Below are 17,655 nucleotides of genomic sequence, written 5' to 3'. Positions count from 1 at the left end.
TACTATGCGGCAGCTTTCTGCATTGTGACAGAATACACCTTTCATTATTTCTCTAAGGTCTGGCCATTTGAGATCTCCTGTATATATTTAAATGTTGAACATACAAAAACCTAGCCACTTACATAGTAAAGCAAACATGAATTGTATTATGTGTTTTGAGGTTCGATAGCAGAATTGTCTTTTGATGTTTAACGAAAGTCCTCATTTCCTGGAGCTATTACTACCTAATGGTATGCCAATGTCATGATACAACAGTGAATAGAGGCAAGGACTCCATGCTAAATTCTATTTCGAGGGGATTGGGTCCTCCGACGTATTCCATATTTATGACATGTAATCACCACAGCTGTGCTGCTTCGGAAACTTTTTCGGCGTCTGCGTCCTGCGTCGATGCGCCGCCGTCGAGGACGTCCGACGTCATCCGATGTGATAAGTAGGACGCACGACGCCCATAGCCTCAGTTCCGTTTTTTCCGCGAACGTGTTGCTTCGTGTTTCTCGGTTTAAACGCCTCGACTCTTTGGAGTTCTGTTCTTCTCGGTTCTTCGAACCTGTTCGTTTGTGAAAATCCTTCTGAAGATGTCTACTTCGTCTTCGACCCCGCGTCCGGGTTTCAAGAAGTGCGGGGAGTGTGGGTCCAAGATGTCGGTGACGGACTCGCACGACGCCTGCCTCTGGTGCCTCGGGGAGGCCCACGACACGGAAGACTGTATCGACTGCCAGTCGCTCACGTCCAAAGCCTTACGCGAACGTAAGAAGAAGTTGTCGGTAGGTCGGGTGTCCAAGCCCCGGAAGTCGAAGTCTGCGGGGCTTTCGACGGATGATTCGAGGGGTGACTCTCCGTGTCATCGTCGGAAGTCTCGTGGGTCTCCTTCTAGGAGTCGGTCTCGCCACTCCTCTGCCTCTTCGAGGCATTCTCGGAAGCGCCGACATCGGTCGTCTTCCAGGTCCTCTTCGGAGGGCTCTGCCCGGCACGTCGCTTACCCCTCGGGCCGTGCGACGCCGGAGGAATGGGCTTCCTTCGGGAAGCAGATGTTGGCGATTCTTGAGTCGCAGGGTACTCAGCCGTCCGCGCCCCCGAGTGGGGTCGGTCGTGTGAGGTCGAGAGACACCGCTCGCAGGAGTGGTCGGCACGAGTCACGGGAGAGGTCCCGTTCGGACAAGGGGACTCGTTCTCGACGTACCCGTTCCGGGTCCCGGTCCTCGACGCGTTCGAGACCGTGTGCACCTGTGAGGTCTTCGAAGAAGGCTTCGACGTCTGTGGCGTCGAGGGCGTCGACAGGTTTTCTCGAGGCTCTGGCTCCGAGGAAGTCGTCGATGCCGTCGACGCTCAGGTCGTCGAGGGACACGCTCGGGGCTCCGGCCTCGAGGGCTGTGTCGACGCCGCCGATTCTGGAGGCGCTGCATCTGACGTCGACGCCGATTTCGTCGACGCCGATCCTCTCGGAGCCGATGCCGGTTCTCTCGACGCTGGCGCCGATTCGCTCGACGCCATCGACGCCTTTCGTGTCGGAGGTACCCCAGGGCACGGGTGGACCCCCTAGGAAGGCTCTGGTTAAGAGCAAGCACTCTCGAGTGCCTTCTTTTCGCCACCTGGACTATATTTCAGAGGCGGATGAGGATTCTGATGGCCTGGTTCCTAGTCAGGTTCCGGATGACATTGTCTCGGGCCATAGTCAGTTTGACGAGTTGAGACAGTCACTGCATGATGCCAGTGGACTGGACACCTCTCCGGAGGTGGAGAATGTAGGCCTGAGCCTGGCTCTCATGCTGATTCCTCGTACCGGCGCCTTATGGCTAGGGTTTCTGAGTACTTGGGATGGTCTGCTCCCCCAGGGGAGTTTGTGCAGGATGATCTGACAGACATCCTTGATGTTGGTCCCCCAACTGACCCGGTTCTGCCGTTCCATATGGCTTTACAGAGAAGGGTGGCGGCGGCTTGGACTGCTCTGGAGAGTCTCCCGGCGGTGGGCAGATCCTTGTCACGAAAATACCGTCCAGCCAGTGATGACCCCTGCTACTTGACCAGGCACCCCACTCCGGAGAGTTTGGTGGTGCAGGCGGCCATGGCCCCGGCGAAGCAGGCGTCGTACCCTACCATCCCTCCTGATAGGGACGACAAACGTTTTGATGGCTGGGCGAAGAAAGTGTTTTCTTCTGGTGGTATGGCGCTTCAGGCGGCCAACTCCATTTGTGCCTTGTCACGTTTCACGCACACTCTGTGGAACTGTGTTGCGTTAGCGGCTGAACATGTTCCCGAAGGGGATGAACGGGATGGTTTCCTTGCTATGGTCCAGGATGGTAAGGATGCCATGTGTGAGTCCGTTCAGTCGGGTTTGGACTTAGCTGAATGCGTCAGTAGGTCCATGGCGGCGAGCACCGTGATACGCAGGTTTGCGTGGTTGCGGAAGTCGGGGTTTGCGCCTGATGTGCAGTCCCGGCTCCTCAACATGCCCTTTGATGGTGAACACCTTTTTGGCAGCAAGGCTGACGAGAGCCTTGAGAGGTTGCAGACCTCAAAAGCTGCAGCGAAGTCGTTGGGCGCTGCAGTTCGCCAACCTCTGCCTTTTCGTCCTAGGGGACAGCAGTGGAGGGGTGGTTCCTTTCGCTATTACTCCTCCTTCAGTACAGCGAGAGGAGCTGGCAGTCAAAGAGGCCAACGCAGAGGTACCAAAGGTGGACGACAGGGTACCCGTGGTGCCAAGGCCCCTCGGGCAGTTGCCTCTTTGCCCTCAGGTAACGCCGCAGCCGCTCCCACTCAGTCGTGAGGCCATGTCCCATGGTTCGCCGGTTGGGGGAAGGCTGGCGCAGCATCTTGTAGAGTGGCAAGCCATTACTTCAGATGTGTGGGTTCTGGAGATCATAACCCACGGCTACTGTCTTCCTTTTCGGCACAGGCCTCGCGACAATCCACCGGGGAACCTCTCTTTGCAGAGTCCGGATCCGCTCCTTGCGCAGGAAATTCAAGCCCTGCTGGAGAAAGGCGCCATAGAACTGGTGCCTATAGCGGAGAGGAACAAGGGATGGTATTCCCCTTATTTTTTGGTTTCGAAGAAAGACGGGGGATTGAGACCCATCATGGACTTGCGCGGTTTGAACAAACTCCTCAGGAAGGACAAGTTCAAGATGGTTACTCTCTCTCAAGTCCTCCAGGCCCTTCAGCTTCAGGACTGGTTGGTGTCACTCGACCTCAAGGATGCTTACTTCCATGTGCCGATCCATCCCAAGCACAAGAAGTACCTGAGGTTCGCGGTTGGCGACTCGCACTTTCAGTTTCGGGTCCTGCCGTTCGGATTGACCTCCGCCCCGAGGGTTTTCACCAAGCTCATGGTGGTGGTGGCAGCGCATCTCAGGCAAGGGGGGATTCACGTCTACCCCTACCTGGACGATTGGTTGATCAGGGGGAGCTCTCCCGAGCAAGTCCTGGATCATCTGTCGGTCACCTGTCGCTCCCTTCACAGGCTGGGCTTCTCCCTCAATTTAAAGAAGTCCCATTTGACGCCAACACAGCGGCTCCAGTATATCGGAGCAGTGCTCGACACTTCCCTGGGGCAGTGTTTTCCTCCCCAGGTGAGGGCTCTTCACATTCAGCAGATGGTGCACAAGTTTCAGCATGCCCAGACGCTCCCAGCGTTCGAGTTCTTGAGGTTGCTCGGCCTCATGGCATCCTGCATTCTTCTGGTGCCAGAGGCTCGCCTGCGGATGAGATCTTTGCAGTGGGCACTCAAGACGCAATGGTCGCAGTCCTCCGGCAGGATGTCGGACTCGATTCAGGTGCCGTCCTCGGTCGCCCGGGACCTTCTGAGGTGGGCCGTCGAAGGCAACTTGATGAAGGGGGCTCCATTTTGGCTTCCCTGGCCGGAGGTGACGATCGTGACGGATGCATCCCTCACGGGATGGGGAGCTCATGCCAACGGGCTGACAGTCAGCGGTCGTTGGTCTCCGTCGGAGTCCAGACTCCATATCAATCTGTTGGAGCTGAGGGCCGTCAGGCTAGCCCTGAAGGCTTTTCTGCCGTCTGTGCGAGGGAAAAATGTCCTGATCCTGACGGACAACACAGTGGCCATGCACTACCTCAGCAAAAAGGGGGGAGCAGGGTCACTTCCTCTGTGCAGAGAGGCGATGCAGCTCGAGTTCTGGGCCATCCAGCAGGAAGTTTCGATCTCGGCAGTTCATCTGGCCGGAGCCGAAAACGTGACGGCGGACGCTCTGTGCAGGCAGAGCGCGATCTCTCACGAGTGGGAGTTGGCTCAGGAGATTCTCCTGGAGATCTTTGCCCTTTGGGGGACCCCTCAAGTGGATCTCTTCGCCTCCAGTGTCAACCGGAAGTGCGAAAGGTTTTGCTCGCGGGAATTTCCTCCAGAAGGAGCCTTAGGAGACGCGTTCGTGGTGGAGTGGTCATTCCCGCTGCTGTACGCGTTTCCTCCAGTCCCCGTCATCCCGCAAGTGCTGCGGAGGTTACGGAAGTTCGGTTCCCGGATGATCCTCATTGCCCCGGCGTGGGCTCGGAGGACGTGGTACCCGGACCTTCTCGACTTATCCATCTGCCCTCCACGTCGTCTTCCCTACCGAGACGATCTGCTCTCACGGGAGGGGGGTCAGGTTCTCCATCCAGAGGTCAGATCCCTCAACCTTCACGCTTGGCTTCTGAAAGGTTGAGGTATAAGGATTGGGACCTCCCTGAGGACGTGATGGAGGTGTTGCTTTCGGCCCGAAGACCGGCAACAAAGTCTCTGTACCGTTGCCGTAAGTTCTGCGACTGGTGCAGGGTTCAGAATGTGGATCCTTTTCCATGTGACATCCCCATGGTTCTGTCCTTTTTACTTTCTTTGGCCCACAGGGGCTTGCAAGTGGGTACCGTTAAGGGTTACCTGGCGGCGCTGTCCATCTTTAAGCGCTCGTCTGCAGAGTGTTCTTACTTTAAAATCCCTTTGATTTCACAGTTCCTGAAAGGGCTCACTAATGTGTTCCCTCCGTCACCTTTCCTGGTGCCCGGTTGGGATTTAAACCTGGTTCTTAAGTTTCTTATGGGTGCTCCGTTTAAGCCTTTACATTCTTGCCCTTTGAGGCTGTTAACTCTGAAAACTGTGTTTTTAGTTGCGGTTACTTCCGCTCGCAGAGTGAGTGTGTTACAGGCACTTTCAGTTAAGCCTCCCTTCACTGTATTTCACAAGGACAGGGTTGTCCTTAGAGTTCGTCCTTCTTTTCTTCCGAAGGTAGTGACGGAATTTCATTTGGCCCAGAAGGTTGTTCTTCCGGCATTAGGCTCCATAGGCTTGATCCTAGGAGAGCTTTAAGCTTTTATGTTTCACGCATGTCCCGGGTCAGAGTGGATGATCAACTCTTTATTGGTTACGCTGGAAAGCGTTTGGGGCAAGCTGTGACGAAACACTTTGTCTCGCTGGATTATTTTGGCCATCTCGGAGTGCTACCGTTTGGCGGGTAAGGACCCACCGGCTGGCTTGCGGGCCCATTCTACCAGGAGTATGGCTGCGTCTACTGCCCTGCAGAGGGGTGTTCCTATTCGCAACATCTGTGATGCAGCCACCTGGGCTTCAGTACATACATTTGTACGGCACTATTCCCTTGATTCCATCCGAGCACAGGATCTGGCCTTTGGCAAGGCGGTCCTTTGCTCTGCTATTTGATTGGCTATTCTACATTTTGATTCTAAATTCTTTCCCTCCTCCTTGCTTTGGTACTGCTTTGGGAGTCTGTCATAGATATGGAATACGTCGGAGGACCCAATCCCCTCGAAGAACAAGTTACTTTCTTACCTGGTAACATTCTTTTGATGGGATGGTCCGACGACGTATTCCATATCGCTCCCGCCCTGCCTTCTCCGCTACAGAATTTCTTTTGCGATTGCAGCTTACGTTCCGCAAGGCTTTGTGTCTGACTGGCAGTTGTCTTATGTCACACGTTCTGGGGGAAAAAACTACAACTGAGGCTATGGGCGTCGTGCGTCCTACTTATCACATCGGATGACGTCGGACGTCGGAGGAGGTCCTCGACGGCGGCGCATCGACGTCATCGACGCAGACGCCGAAAAGGTTTCCGAAGCAGCACAGCTGTGGTGATTACATGTCATAGATATGGAATACGTCGTCGGACCATCCCATCGAAAGAACGTTACCAGGTAAGAAAGTAACTTGTTCGTCTCATCTAATATCATGGTCAAATGTTTGTTTATATAGCTCATTTGGCAAAACGTTGTACATGGAACATATTTATAACAATCACCAAACCTACGTCTATACTCCTTAATCAACCTCAAAAGGATAGCAGGCTTATTTGGCCTTGCCAGGATTCGAACCTGCAACCTACAGATCACAGCAACAAGCTCTCAACCATTTGAGCTATCTTAATGACTAACATCCTTCATAGGTCGGTAATACGAGTATCGACTGAGGTATAATGATCACAGTGCCTAGATGTTGGACGAATCATGTATGAAGCACTACATAAAGTTAAATACCTATCTGGATTATCACAGGGACAGGTTTTGCTGAGTTTCTATTTCAATTACAAATGTAAATCTTTGAACAGCGCTTACACTTCCTGGAGAGTCAGGTTTTGGAACTTTTAATTGTTGTCTTGAAGATTTGAGGCTAGCACATCTGTAATTGGTGTAATGACAATCACTCACCCTTGAGCAAAGACTCTGCTGCCACTGACCATTTATAGTAATGTACCCCATTGACTGCAAGGTTGAATGGATGTAAACTAGACCATGCATACTCCTATTTTACACACTGTTTTTATAATTGGAGTGTAAATTAAATTAAAAGTGTAAAAATGAACTAACTCTGCATGATTATGCACACAGCACAGAAACTCTGAAAAATACAATGGTGCAATGCAATACTGGTTTGCTTTCACTGGAAAAAAAAGCATAATTTGTTAAACATATGAATTCTCAATTGCAACTTATTTTTCCATCTTATTAGTTATACAATCCTAAAATGCTAGGAAAATAAATATGCACAGTGCTTCTGTTTGGTCTATGAGCATCATAGCATCAAGCTGAATGGAAAGAAACCATTCCAACAGTGTGTAGTTTTTTTTTTTTTTTTTAAAGGCTTCAGAGAAATACATTCTGTTTCAGAGGTTTTTATCCATTGCTTGCAATTACATCCATGTAGATAAACATCGAAAAAAGCATTCTGGTTTCTGTCAAGTAACCTGACCTTTGCACTGCCCTAAACTTGTGTGTAAAGGTTCACAGGAAAATAATAAAGCTGTCGTACTTACAAGATTTTTTTTATGCTCAAAAAGGCCTGGTACTTACGTCATCTGGAGGCCTGCGTAAGGGCTCCATTCCTGAAGCTCTCTTGCTGCCTTAAGAATGCTAGAAACTGATGATGGGAGAAGGTGTCTCCCAGACATGCATGCATCTCTTCAGTTATTGATTTGAGGTGGCTTGCTTATTTCCTGTGGGGACTTCGATAAAATTAGCAACTGCATTAATACAATGGGGTAAATTACTGCTCTTATGTAACAACACTTTTCCATAGGCAAAAGTAAGACTCTGCACTAATGGTGTTTTGTTACCTCTTGTAGAGTTTTACCATCTGTCCGTTTGGTGTGACACAATTAGTTTCAGAATTCCTAATATCCATCATTTCTTTAATTTTGTCAGCCATGGTGTGCTCGAATACTAATACAGCCATACTTTGCTAATGCAATGTACACATACTTCATCCTTTATTTTCTTAATCTTCCAGTAAAGCAGCTGTAAAAGACCTTTCATTCTACCTAATCTGTTGAATCCTTCTCAGTGATTACTGTCATTCACCTTCATTTTGTAATCAGCAATAAATGTCTAATACCAAGAAAGAAAATCCCAATGTTTCATTTGGGTCTGCAAAACAAACCATTCACTACACAAACTACCTTATTTTGCTTTGATTTTGTTGCTCTTGTCTAACATAGATTACTCTTATATCGACTGCTTCAACACTCATCAAACTCTAGTAAGCTTAGATGGAAATACTACTTCTGTTGTTGATTGGTTGAAGGGAAGTATATTCCAACTTGATTTTAGATGTTGCAATTCTGTGATTCTTTGCAACTATTGCAATGGTTTTTCTATTTATATATTCACATCTGTTAAGACATGAAATGAGAGTAAGAACAAAAAGGAAAGGAATGTGTTTGTAGGGTGTTTAAAGCATCTGCTAAATGATCTTTCCTGAAAGTCTTTGGTTTCTGAATGTTTTGCAGATTGCATAGCATGCTAGGGAGCCACAACTTGGGATGTGTTTTACAGATAATCATAAATATATTTTTCTAATTGATCATAGCACCTTTACATTGTAAGCACCTTTAGATTGTAATAGTAATATTGGCTGTTTGCATCTATCATCCTCCTATGTTAATGCCTGTTAACATGCCTGTGTTATGCCAACCCAATATCTCAGTTTATAAGCATATCCCTGTACTGTCATGCTAATAATCTGTACATGTGGGAGGTGGGTTATCTGGTGGAAATGGATGTCTGGAGATTTCATTGTTGATTGTGGTTCTTACAGAGAGGAAGACATGCTGGACATGGCACCACTGCTTCAGGAGAACTCTCGACTGGGCTGTCAAGTAATTCTTTCCAAAGAACTCGAAGGAGCAGTGTTTACACTCCCCAAAATAACCAGAAACTTCTACGTGGATGGACATGTACCCAAGCCACATTAGAAAATGCAAAGACATTTAAAATGGATGGGTCAAATTGTTATAGCATATGTTTTTTCTTTTAATAAATTGTGCGCTTCATACAACAGAAAGCAAGTGCAATGATGCAAAGGTTACTGGTCAGGCAACACTACAATGTTCATTGCAGGTTCAAGATGTTTCTCTTGCTTAAAAAGCTACATTAAATGTCTGTGTGCAACATTAACGTATATTGTCTATAAGAGGCATTTTTTGGCACAGTGTAATTGGTTTAAATATTTGACGCCATCAATTTCTTGCAGTTTCTGCTATTTTAGTAATATCTAGCAAATTCATTAAAAGTTGCATTACATAGTAAGTGTGAGTTTTCCTATGTTTATTTCTGTCGCCAGTCTCAGAAATAACATGGAGAGAAAACCTAGTTTGAGGTTTTTATTATCACTCTTCTGTTGTATATCCAATGCTAACAGAGAGCACAGTACTTGTATAGATAACCTGGGCATTAAATAAGATAACTGCGCAAATCAATACCCTCTGCCTTTGATTTCTCTTATGTTAGATTGCATTTGACATCTTTTTTAAAGTAGACTCTGCAAATGTTTACTAATCTGATCAGTATGTTAGAAGATGATCAATGGTAGACTGCCTCTACAGGGCCATTCCATGTTCACGTGTGACATTTCAAGTCATTTCTGTGATTGTGTTTATAGATCACATCTGATTTTCTCAGACACAGATGCCGATCACATAAATATGTCCTTAAGATCATACAGAAAGAATTATATGCTAAGGCTAACTAGTGGCAATTCCATGCAACAGCTGTGGGGCTCCCAGGGTTTCTCATATATTTGATGGAGCACAAGAAAATCAGGGTTGTTTGCCCCACCCTGAGAGAGGTTCATTACTACTTAGAGTTCGCCAGCTTCCATGAGCAGCTTGTTGACCCGATAGCCAACATTTTATGGAAGTGACTTTCATTCCATTGTCATCCGCGAGTAGAGGTGGCTTTCGCATTTGTTTGTATTTGTAGTTTTATACAACAGTGCATGTCACTTTATGGTCCATTCATGTTCACACTTTTATCATCCCCCTTCAACACTTGGGTCATCTCACAATTCACTCTCTATTGTAAAGCATCCTAAAAAGGGATTTCTCTGAACACCTTTGTTCCATACTTATGATGTGTTTCTTATGTTTCTTATAGAAGCCCTCTTTCGAATGGATTATTGTCCCATGTATTCCTCTTTTTATGATCTTTTTTTCCAGTTTCAGCTGCTTCAGAAAAAATGTTCTCTCGGTAGAGGGCGCTATGCATCCAGACGGTCGACCTGTTGTCCCTCAAGGGTTTCCATCTCAGTTGACTTCGTCAAGTAAAATATACCACATCAGCGCAATTGTTGGCTTCAGTTCTGTTTTTCCACAAATGCAATTGCTTTTCAGAATTACGTCACGCTTCAGTTTTCTACAAAAAACGTTTAGAGAATTGCCTTGTCTTCAGCCCAGAATACTCTGAAGACAGGCTTCAAAAAGCACCTTAAATGCGGCGCCAAAATGTCCATCACGGACCCGCAGAAAATATGCATCTGGTGCCTGGGTTCGAACATCTAACCTCCGACTGTCGATCCTGTCAGTCGATGACAGGTAAGGCCTTAAAAGAGCATAAAGCTAAACTATCAGTAGGTAGGATTGTCCCGAAATCCCTGTCCACTCCTTTGAAATTTGGATCATCACATGAGTCGAGAGATTCTTCTCATAATAAAAGGTTAAAAAAATGATCCCAAGACCACTAGGGGGTGCGGGACAAGATGGCTGCGTAATAGTGCAGCTCCTGCTTCCCCCAGCGTATTTGCGAGGATACTGTGTACCCAAGCCCGAGTAGTGGCTGCCGGAGAGTGATCTCAATAACCGGAGCGCCTGAGGCATTAGCAGGAGGATCCGCAACTCGGCTGACCGTCTGACAGAGGTGATGGTGCGGCTCACCTGGCCTGGCGAGACAGTGGAGAGAGGGCGCTGCGTCCCGGACCAGAACTCGCCTTGCAACCGCCGGTCTCCGAGGCCAGAGCTCATGAGGTGAGCTGCGACCGGCGACAGTGAGGTGCTGCAAGCCGAGGGGTGCAGTGGATCGGGTGGTGGCCTCTGCGAGCACACACGCATTTGTCGGCTCCCACGGAGCACGGCACCCCGAGGTGTGTCTATTGGCTGCTAACGGAAAGGTCGGGGGCCATGCTGGGCATAGCAGGCGTCTTTCCCCCCCCCCCCCACATACCCCACTTTTTTTATTTTATTTGTTTTGTGAGCGTTTACTGCAGTCTGCCCTCTGTGGGATTATTGCAACCCCAGAAGGACTGTGCTGGTAGAGGATTCTTTCTGCGTGCCGTTGCGGCACATACCAGTGCAAGTGACGCCTGGGCCGTGCTGCTGAGAAACCTGGCAAAGCAGCTGAATAACGGCTATTTAGCCCTGTGGTTAATACGGGTGAGCTGGTGTCCGCCATTTTGGGCCTACACATTGGACCTGGCTCGACACTGGAGCAGTCTTGGGAGACGTGTATGTTGTGGATCGCTGCAGAGGAGAAGCGTGCAAGCTGGGGAGACACAGCGCTTAGAGGGCATTTTGTCCCTTGGCCCCTAGAACAGCGGCACAGCCTGTGGCCCACACTACCCTGATTGCAGAGCAGGAAGTGGGGTACCCTGGAACTGCAGGTCCACATATAGTGGTAGGGAAGGGACAACTGTGCGGCTGGGACACAGGGTGCCCCCACCAGACGGCATCTGGGGCGACGTTGGACAAGAGCATGGGACTCCTGTGTGTTTTTTTTTGTGACCCCTAAGTGTGGGCAGTGCTGCTTGGAACAACAGAGGGGATACAGCCAACGACCACTGACACCTGAGTGGAGGAGGAGGAGCGGTGTACAGAAAGGGGGCCCAGAACAGCGCGCTACTGCTATAGGTGTGGCCCGCGCAGCACATAAAGGCAGATGCCAGAAAAGCGGCAGAAGGGAGCCACACTTGAATTAGAATCCCCCACCATGGGCGGTGCGTGGTAAGCTGAGACGATGGCTACAGGTATCGATCTCTCCCAGTTCTCTACCAAAGAGGACATTGGCCACATATTAGCTGAGATAAAAGCTCAGACATCCAGTCCTCGCTGACAGAACTGACGGGAAGAGTGAGTACGGTGGAGGGCAAGGTGGAGGCATTAGCTCTGGACAGTAAGGAGACTACATGGAGCCGAGTTACAAAGAGGTACTCAGACAAAGAATGGGAGGCTTGGGAAAGGAACGGTAATGATTGGTTGATGGCTGGAGGGAGGGTGTCCTTTCATTCCCGGAGTGGCCCGCGGTGACAGAGGGGGCGTCTCACGTTCTAAGGTTTGGACCTCCCATATTGGAGGCGGTATATAGTTTTATAGTCAAAACGTTAGTTAAGGGGGTACATTTTAGGACCGGCATGGGCAGGGCTGTAATACGATTCCTGGTGCGGATCTCCCCGGAATTAGTACGGACTATGCTTTGGCAGTCACTGAACCCAGATGCTGAGAATGGCAAGACCAAGGCTATAATTAGCTATGGGGGTGAATGAAGTGGTAAAGGGTTTGCGGTTGGGCACCCTGAATGTGGAAGGGTTAAAGTCCCGCACTAAACGCTCTCTAGTAGTGCGTGAATTTCGGAAGGCTTCCTTAGATATCTTATTGCTTGCAGAAACTAGATTGGTGGAGGGAGAGGAGCGAGAGTTGAGAGGGGGAGGGATAGGAACAGTCCATTGGGCCTCTAGACCCAGGAAGAAGGGAGGGGTGGGGATAGTCCTCCAGAAACACTTACACATCCAGGATAGTGTGGCTACGGTCTTGTTACAGGGTTGACTGCTGATAATGGAAGGAACGCTTGATGGTGCCAAAATACTTCTGGCTGCGTTATATGCCCCCAACCAAAGGCAGGAAACCTTTATAAGAGAAGCACGGCAGCGGATACATGGGCGGGAGGCTAACCTTTACATCATAGGGGGGGGACTTTAATGCCTGGGCGAATGCAACATGGGACAGGAAGACCCAAGAGGGTGTAGTGGGGGTGGGTGAGGATAGGTGGGGTCATCTGGGATATGCAATGGAACGATATGCCCTCCTGGACATGTGGAGATATAAGCATCCAAGAGAAGAGGGCTACACATTCTACACCAGAATCGATTACCTCCTTTTTAGGAGCATGCCTCACGGTTGTTGGATAGAACAATTAGGCCCGTAGGTTGGTCTGACCATGATATGGTGACAGGGACTCTTAAGATCTCCAGATTGTCTAGACCTGAGGAGACATGGCGGTGCAATGACTCACTTTGGAGAGACCCACTCTTCTCCGATAGCCTAGAGGAGGACATAAGCGAATACTTCACGCTGAATGACAAAGGGGAGGTGAGCCCGGAGATAGTATGGGATGCTGGGAAAGCCGTGTGGAGAGGAATATTAATGAGGGAAGGGGAAGGGAAAAAAAAAAGAGAGAGGGGTCTGATAGAGAAGAGTCTTCTTGAGGACATAATGAAGATGGAAGTGGAGCTGCATGCAGGAAAAGGAGACACAGAGGAACTTAGAGATCGGGTCCTGGCCAAAAGGGCAGAATTGAAAGTCCTGACTATGGGGGAAAACGGTATGGAAGTTGAGATACCTGAAGCAGCGCTATTATGAGAAGGGAGATAGAGCGGATGCGCTTTTGGCATCATGGCTCCGCGCCCAAAGGGCAGAACGATGGGTCACACAGCTAGGGAAGGAAAGGGGTTGGAGAGGGGGTACGGCTCACGCCAGGTGCTATAGCAGATGGCTTTGCGTGCTACTATGAATCATTATACGCGACCGAAATGGAGGGGGTGGATGGGGAGATAGAGGAGTACCTAAGGGATGTTCACATGAGTAGGCTTACCGCACCTGAGGTTGAACATTTGGACAGCCCATTTACAGAAGAGGAGGTCCAAAATGCCATAGCCTGCCTGCCCAACGGAAAAGCGCCTGGGGAGGATGGATACACAATTGAATTTTATAAGAAATACTCTGGAATTATTTGGTGAAATTATATAACCATATTATGGACACAATGAGAGCCCCGGCCTCGTTCAGTAAGGCTTTGATTTCGGTCATCCCTAAGGAGGGAAGAGACACAGTGCTTTGTTCGTCTTATCGTCCGATTTCGCTTCTGAATGTGGACGAAAACATTTTGCGACGAGATTTGAGAGTAAACTGCCATGGATAATACATCCCGATCATATGGGCTTTATTCCAGGAAGGCAGGGCCCGGATGCGATCAGGAAAACCATTGACCTGATGAAGCACTTGGGGAATTGTCCCGGGGATAAAGCATTGCTGAGTTTAGATGCTGAGAAGGCATTTGATAGGGTGGAGTGGGCCTTCCTCTTTGTGGTTCAAAGACTCATAGGGGTGGGGGAAAGAATGTGTAGAGCTATTAAGGCGATTCACACATGGCCGACAGCCAGAGTTGTGGTTAACGGAACCAAGTCTGATGAGTTCCAGCTGACTTGGGGCACCAAGCAGGGCTTTCCACTGTCACCTCTACTTTTCGCCCTGGCTATGGAACCCCTGGGTGAAAAGATAAGGGCCGAAGGGGAGATAAGCGGATTCGAGTTGGGCCATCAGATGTATAAGATCAGCATGTATGCTGATGACCTTCTCATGCATCTTGTTGACACAGGAAACTCACTACAGACCGTCTTGAGTGTCATAAGGGATTATGGGAAGGTGTCCGGATTTAAGATTAATATTGACAAATCGGTTGCTCTTCCTATGGGAGAGGGCTCCCCGGAGCAGCTTCACAGATGGTCGGGAATGGGGATACCAAGAGAAAGGGACTGTTTAAAGTAATTGGGGGTACGCATACCGAGGGAACTGGAGAGAATATACGAGTGTAACTTCCCCCCTATTATGCACAAATTGCCAGGGGATATGGAAAAGTGGATTGGGCGCGTACATGCCCTTAAAATGGCGATTCTTTCCTGTATGCTATATTTATACCAGTCATTCCCAATTGACATACCAGGAATCCATTTCGATGACCTTAAGAAGAAGATGCTTAGATTCCTCTGGCAGGGGGGGGGAGGCGACAGAGGGTGGCTTACAAGCTACTGATCCAAACGAAGGTTAAGGGAGGGCTTGACTTGGCCAAGATGCAAACGTACCATAGGGCTGCTCAATTTAGGGCCCTGGTCCCCCACCTGCGTATGGATAAGGACAAGCAGTGGGTAGGAATTGAAAATGACCACTTCCACCCGGTCATCCTGGGGGAATGGCTATGGGCGCCCATGAGATCGATGCCAAAGGGGATTCGTCTGCACAACATCCTTGGCCCGCTACTCGCATTTTGGCGTGAAAGGAAGGGAATGAAAGGAATCACAGCTTGGCCTTCTCTGTTGAGCCTTATATGGGCACCACCAATTCGAGATGTCATCCCGGGTCATGAACGTTTCTAAGACTGGTTTGAGGTGGGGCTTGAGCGGGTGGGACCAGTCGTTAAGAAGGATGGCTTTCTGGGAATAACTGACTTGAAGCAGCCCTCGGGCTGGGGACCCTCTCTGTCTTCAAATACTTGCAACTAAAAGGGGCTCTGATGTCAAGTAGGTGGAAACAGAACCTACAAAGAGACTTGACACCCGTGGAGCGTATACTTGACACGGCGGCGGGCTCTAGGGGGCTTATTTCAAAAATGTATCGAGCACTATTGGAGGCAAGGGGGGAGGAATTGGGCGCACTCAGGAGGAGATGGGAGGGTGACTTGGGTAAAGAAATAGACCCAGACCAATGGGAACGGCTTTGCCTGTACGCCCATCGAACTTCAGTAGCCTGCCAATACAAGCAACATGGTCTAAAGTTATTGTACAGGTGGCAATGGGACTCGGCAAGTCTGGGGAAGATGTATCCAGGCTCCGACCCCCACTGCTGGAGGAAGTGTGGGCTTGTGGCAGACTATTGGCACATGTGGTGGAAGTGTGCCAAGGTGCAGCGCTACCGGAAGGAAGTGCTGGGCTGGGTCAGGGACCTGGAAGGAGTGGAGAGGGAGAGGGACCCACTACTGATCCTGTTTGGAATTGACACAGCAGGGGAGAACTGGAGGAGGTTGCTGCATATGCTGCACTTTCTCCTGCTGGCGGCGAGTGCTTGCCTGGCGGAGGGTTCGAAAAGGGAAAAGCTCCCGAGTAAAAAGGAGTGGGCGGCAAAGGCTTTGGACCTATACAGGATGGAGGAATTGACGAGGATACTGCATAGTAGGCCGCACATGAAAGCCATTGAGTGGGCACCGTTTTTGGAGACATATGACCCAGAACATAGGAGGGAGGAGGAGGAGGCAGAGAAGGAGGTGGTGGTGTCTGACCATCCATCACAGAGTTAGGACTTTATGCCTGACCCACCGAACATGAGCAAATGAGCTGGGTGAAGGGGCAGAGTAGCCTATAGGTGGAACCGTGTGGACATTCCAGCTCTGGGATGCCCACCTAGATATGCAAACAGCCAAATCATAAGAAAAGAAATGATTAATAAAAACCGCAGAGATGTAAAAGAGATTTCCTTGATTCGGCCGGAACACTGTTGGGGATAGGGTGGGGGGAGGTGTTGTTTTGGAATTGTTTTGGGAATGGAGGAAAATGTTATAAAAAATGGTATGCATAGTGGAGAAGTAGTATGCGGGTTTCCTGCAATGTAATGTTGATTTGTGTGAACCAATAAAATTTTGATGTAAAAAAAAAACGATTCCACTTGAGGAGCAGGCACTCCTTGTCATCAAAGAAATTGAAGAGAAGGCATAGATCACTTCCGTTTTCCTCTTCTTCCTTAGATGAAATGAGCGTAGTCTGCCCGAGTAAATCCTCCAAAGATAAGTGGGAACTCTTTGGGAAGGAAATGTTTAAAATCTTGGAGGGACAGGCCTCGTCCTCCTCGAAAGATACGAAAAGTGGCCATGCTATGTTCGATGACCAGCATAAGGCCAAGGTAAAACCCTGCATGCCCTCGAGCTCAGGTCATAAGCCTAAGACTTCTCGAAAGTCTTCGAGTACTCGATGAGAAATCGTCGAAGAAACCATTGAGTCGAGAGCCGAGTCCCTCACAAGTGCAAGACCAAATCGTCGATTCCATCAACACCATAGAAGCTGATATAAAAACCATTGACTCTGACGGTACATTCATAGACTCCTTTGTCTCAGAAAAGTCAGGAAAGGGTTATTATACCTCTACCTAGAAAGGATTTTTTCAGGCCCTTAAGATCTATATGTGAGGGCTATGAAACATCAGATGAAGCCCCTCCATGTGGTCTTCAATTGAATATCTCTAGTATTCATAAGAAAACCAATGTCCCTGTATGCTTCATTTCAGTAGAGACCAGGGTTAGGGAGCTACATGACACCCTACAGACAGCTAGTGGGGTAGACGCCTCCCGAGAGCTAGATTTTGGGATATTGAACCCGGCTGATCATGCAAATGCATCATACAGAAGCCTGATGTCCAGAGTGGTAATTTTCTAGGATGGAGTAGACCAGCTCCTTCATTTGAGCAAGACGACCTTGCAGACATATTGGAAAAAGGACCTCAATATGCCCCCATACTACCATTTCATGTGGCACTCCAAAAAAGCATTGAAGCAAACTGGGAGGCTCCAGAGTCCAACCTTTCAGGAAATAAAAATCTGACTAAGAAATACAGGCCATCCAGTAGTGACCCTGGCTACCTGTCAATACATAGACTCCGGAAAGGCTACTAGTATAAGCAGCTACGTCTGCCTCTAAGCAAGCTGCATACCCAACCATACCCCATGATATGGATGGTAAACGCGTTGACTCTTTTCGGCTACCAGCATGGCTTTAAAGTCTGCTAATTCTACATGTACCCTTGCAAAGTTCACATTCACCCTGTGAGACTGCATAGCGATGGTGACTGATTACATCCCCGAAGGTGAGGAAAGAGTTGGCTTCATGAACCTGATAAAGGATGGCAAGGAGGCCAT

General features: G+C 49.0%; 1 protein-coding gene across 5 annotated transcripts in view; it reads left to right on the top strand.

Moving 5' to 3' along the window:
• Positions 1–9,194, top strand: part of FDX2 (ferredoxin 2) — a 503,503-nt gene extending 494,309 nt beyond the window's left edge. For 4 of the 5 annotated variants that reach the window (XM_069626907.1, XM_069626909.1, XM_069626908.1 and 1 more), the window contains one exon: positions 8,534–9,194. In XM_069626907.1, coding sequence (XP_069483008.1) covers positions 8,534–8,690 — 157 coding nt within the window. In that variant the 3' untranslated portion in view covers positions 8,691–9,194. The remainder of the gene's footprint in view (positions 1–8,533) is intronic. The other variant, XM_069626910.1, reaches the window with a different exon arrangement.
• Positions 9,195–17,655: the final 8,461 nt, after the last annotated feature.

This window comes from Ambystoma mexicanum, chromosome 6p, assembly GCF_040938575.1.
Source record: "Ambystoma mexicanum isolate Mex_15411 chromosome 6p, UKY_AmexF1_1, whole genome shotgun sequence".
Lineage (NCBI taxonomy): Eukaryota > Metazoa > Chordata > Amphibia > Caudata > Ambystomatidae > Ambystoma > Ambystoma mexicanum.
This window is presented reverse-complemented; position numbering and strand designations above follow the sequence as displayed.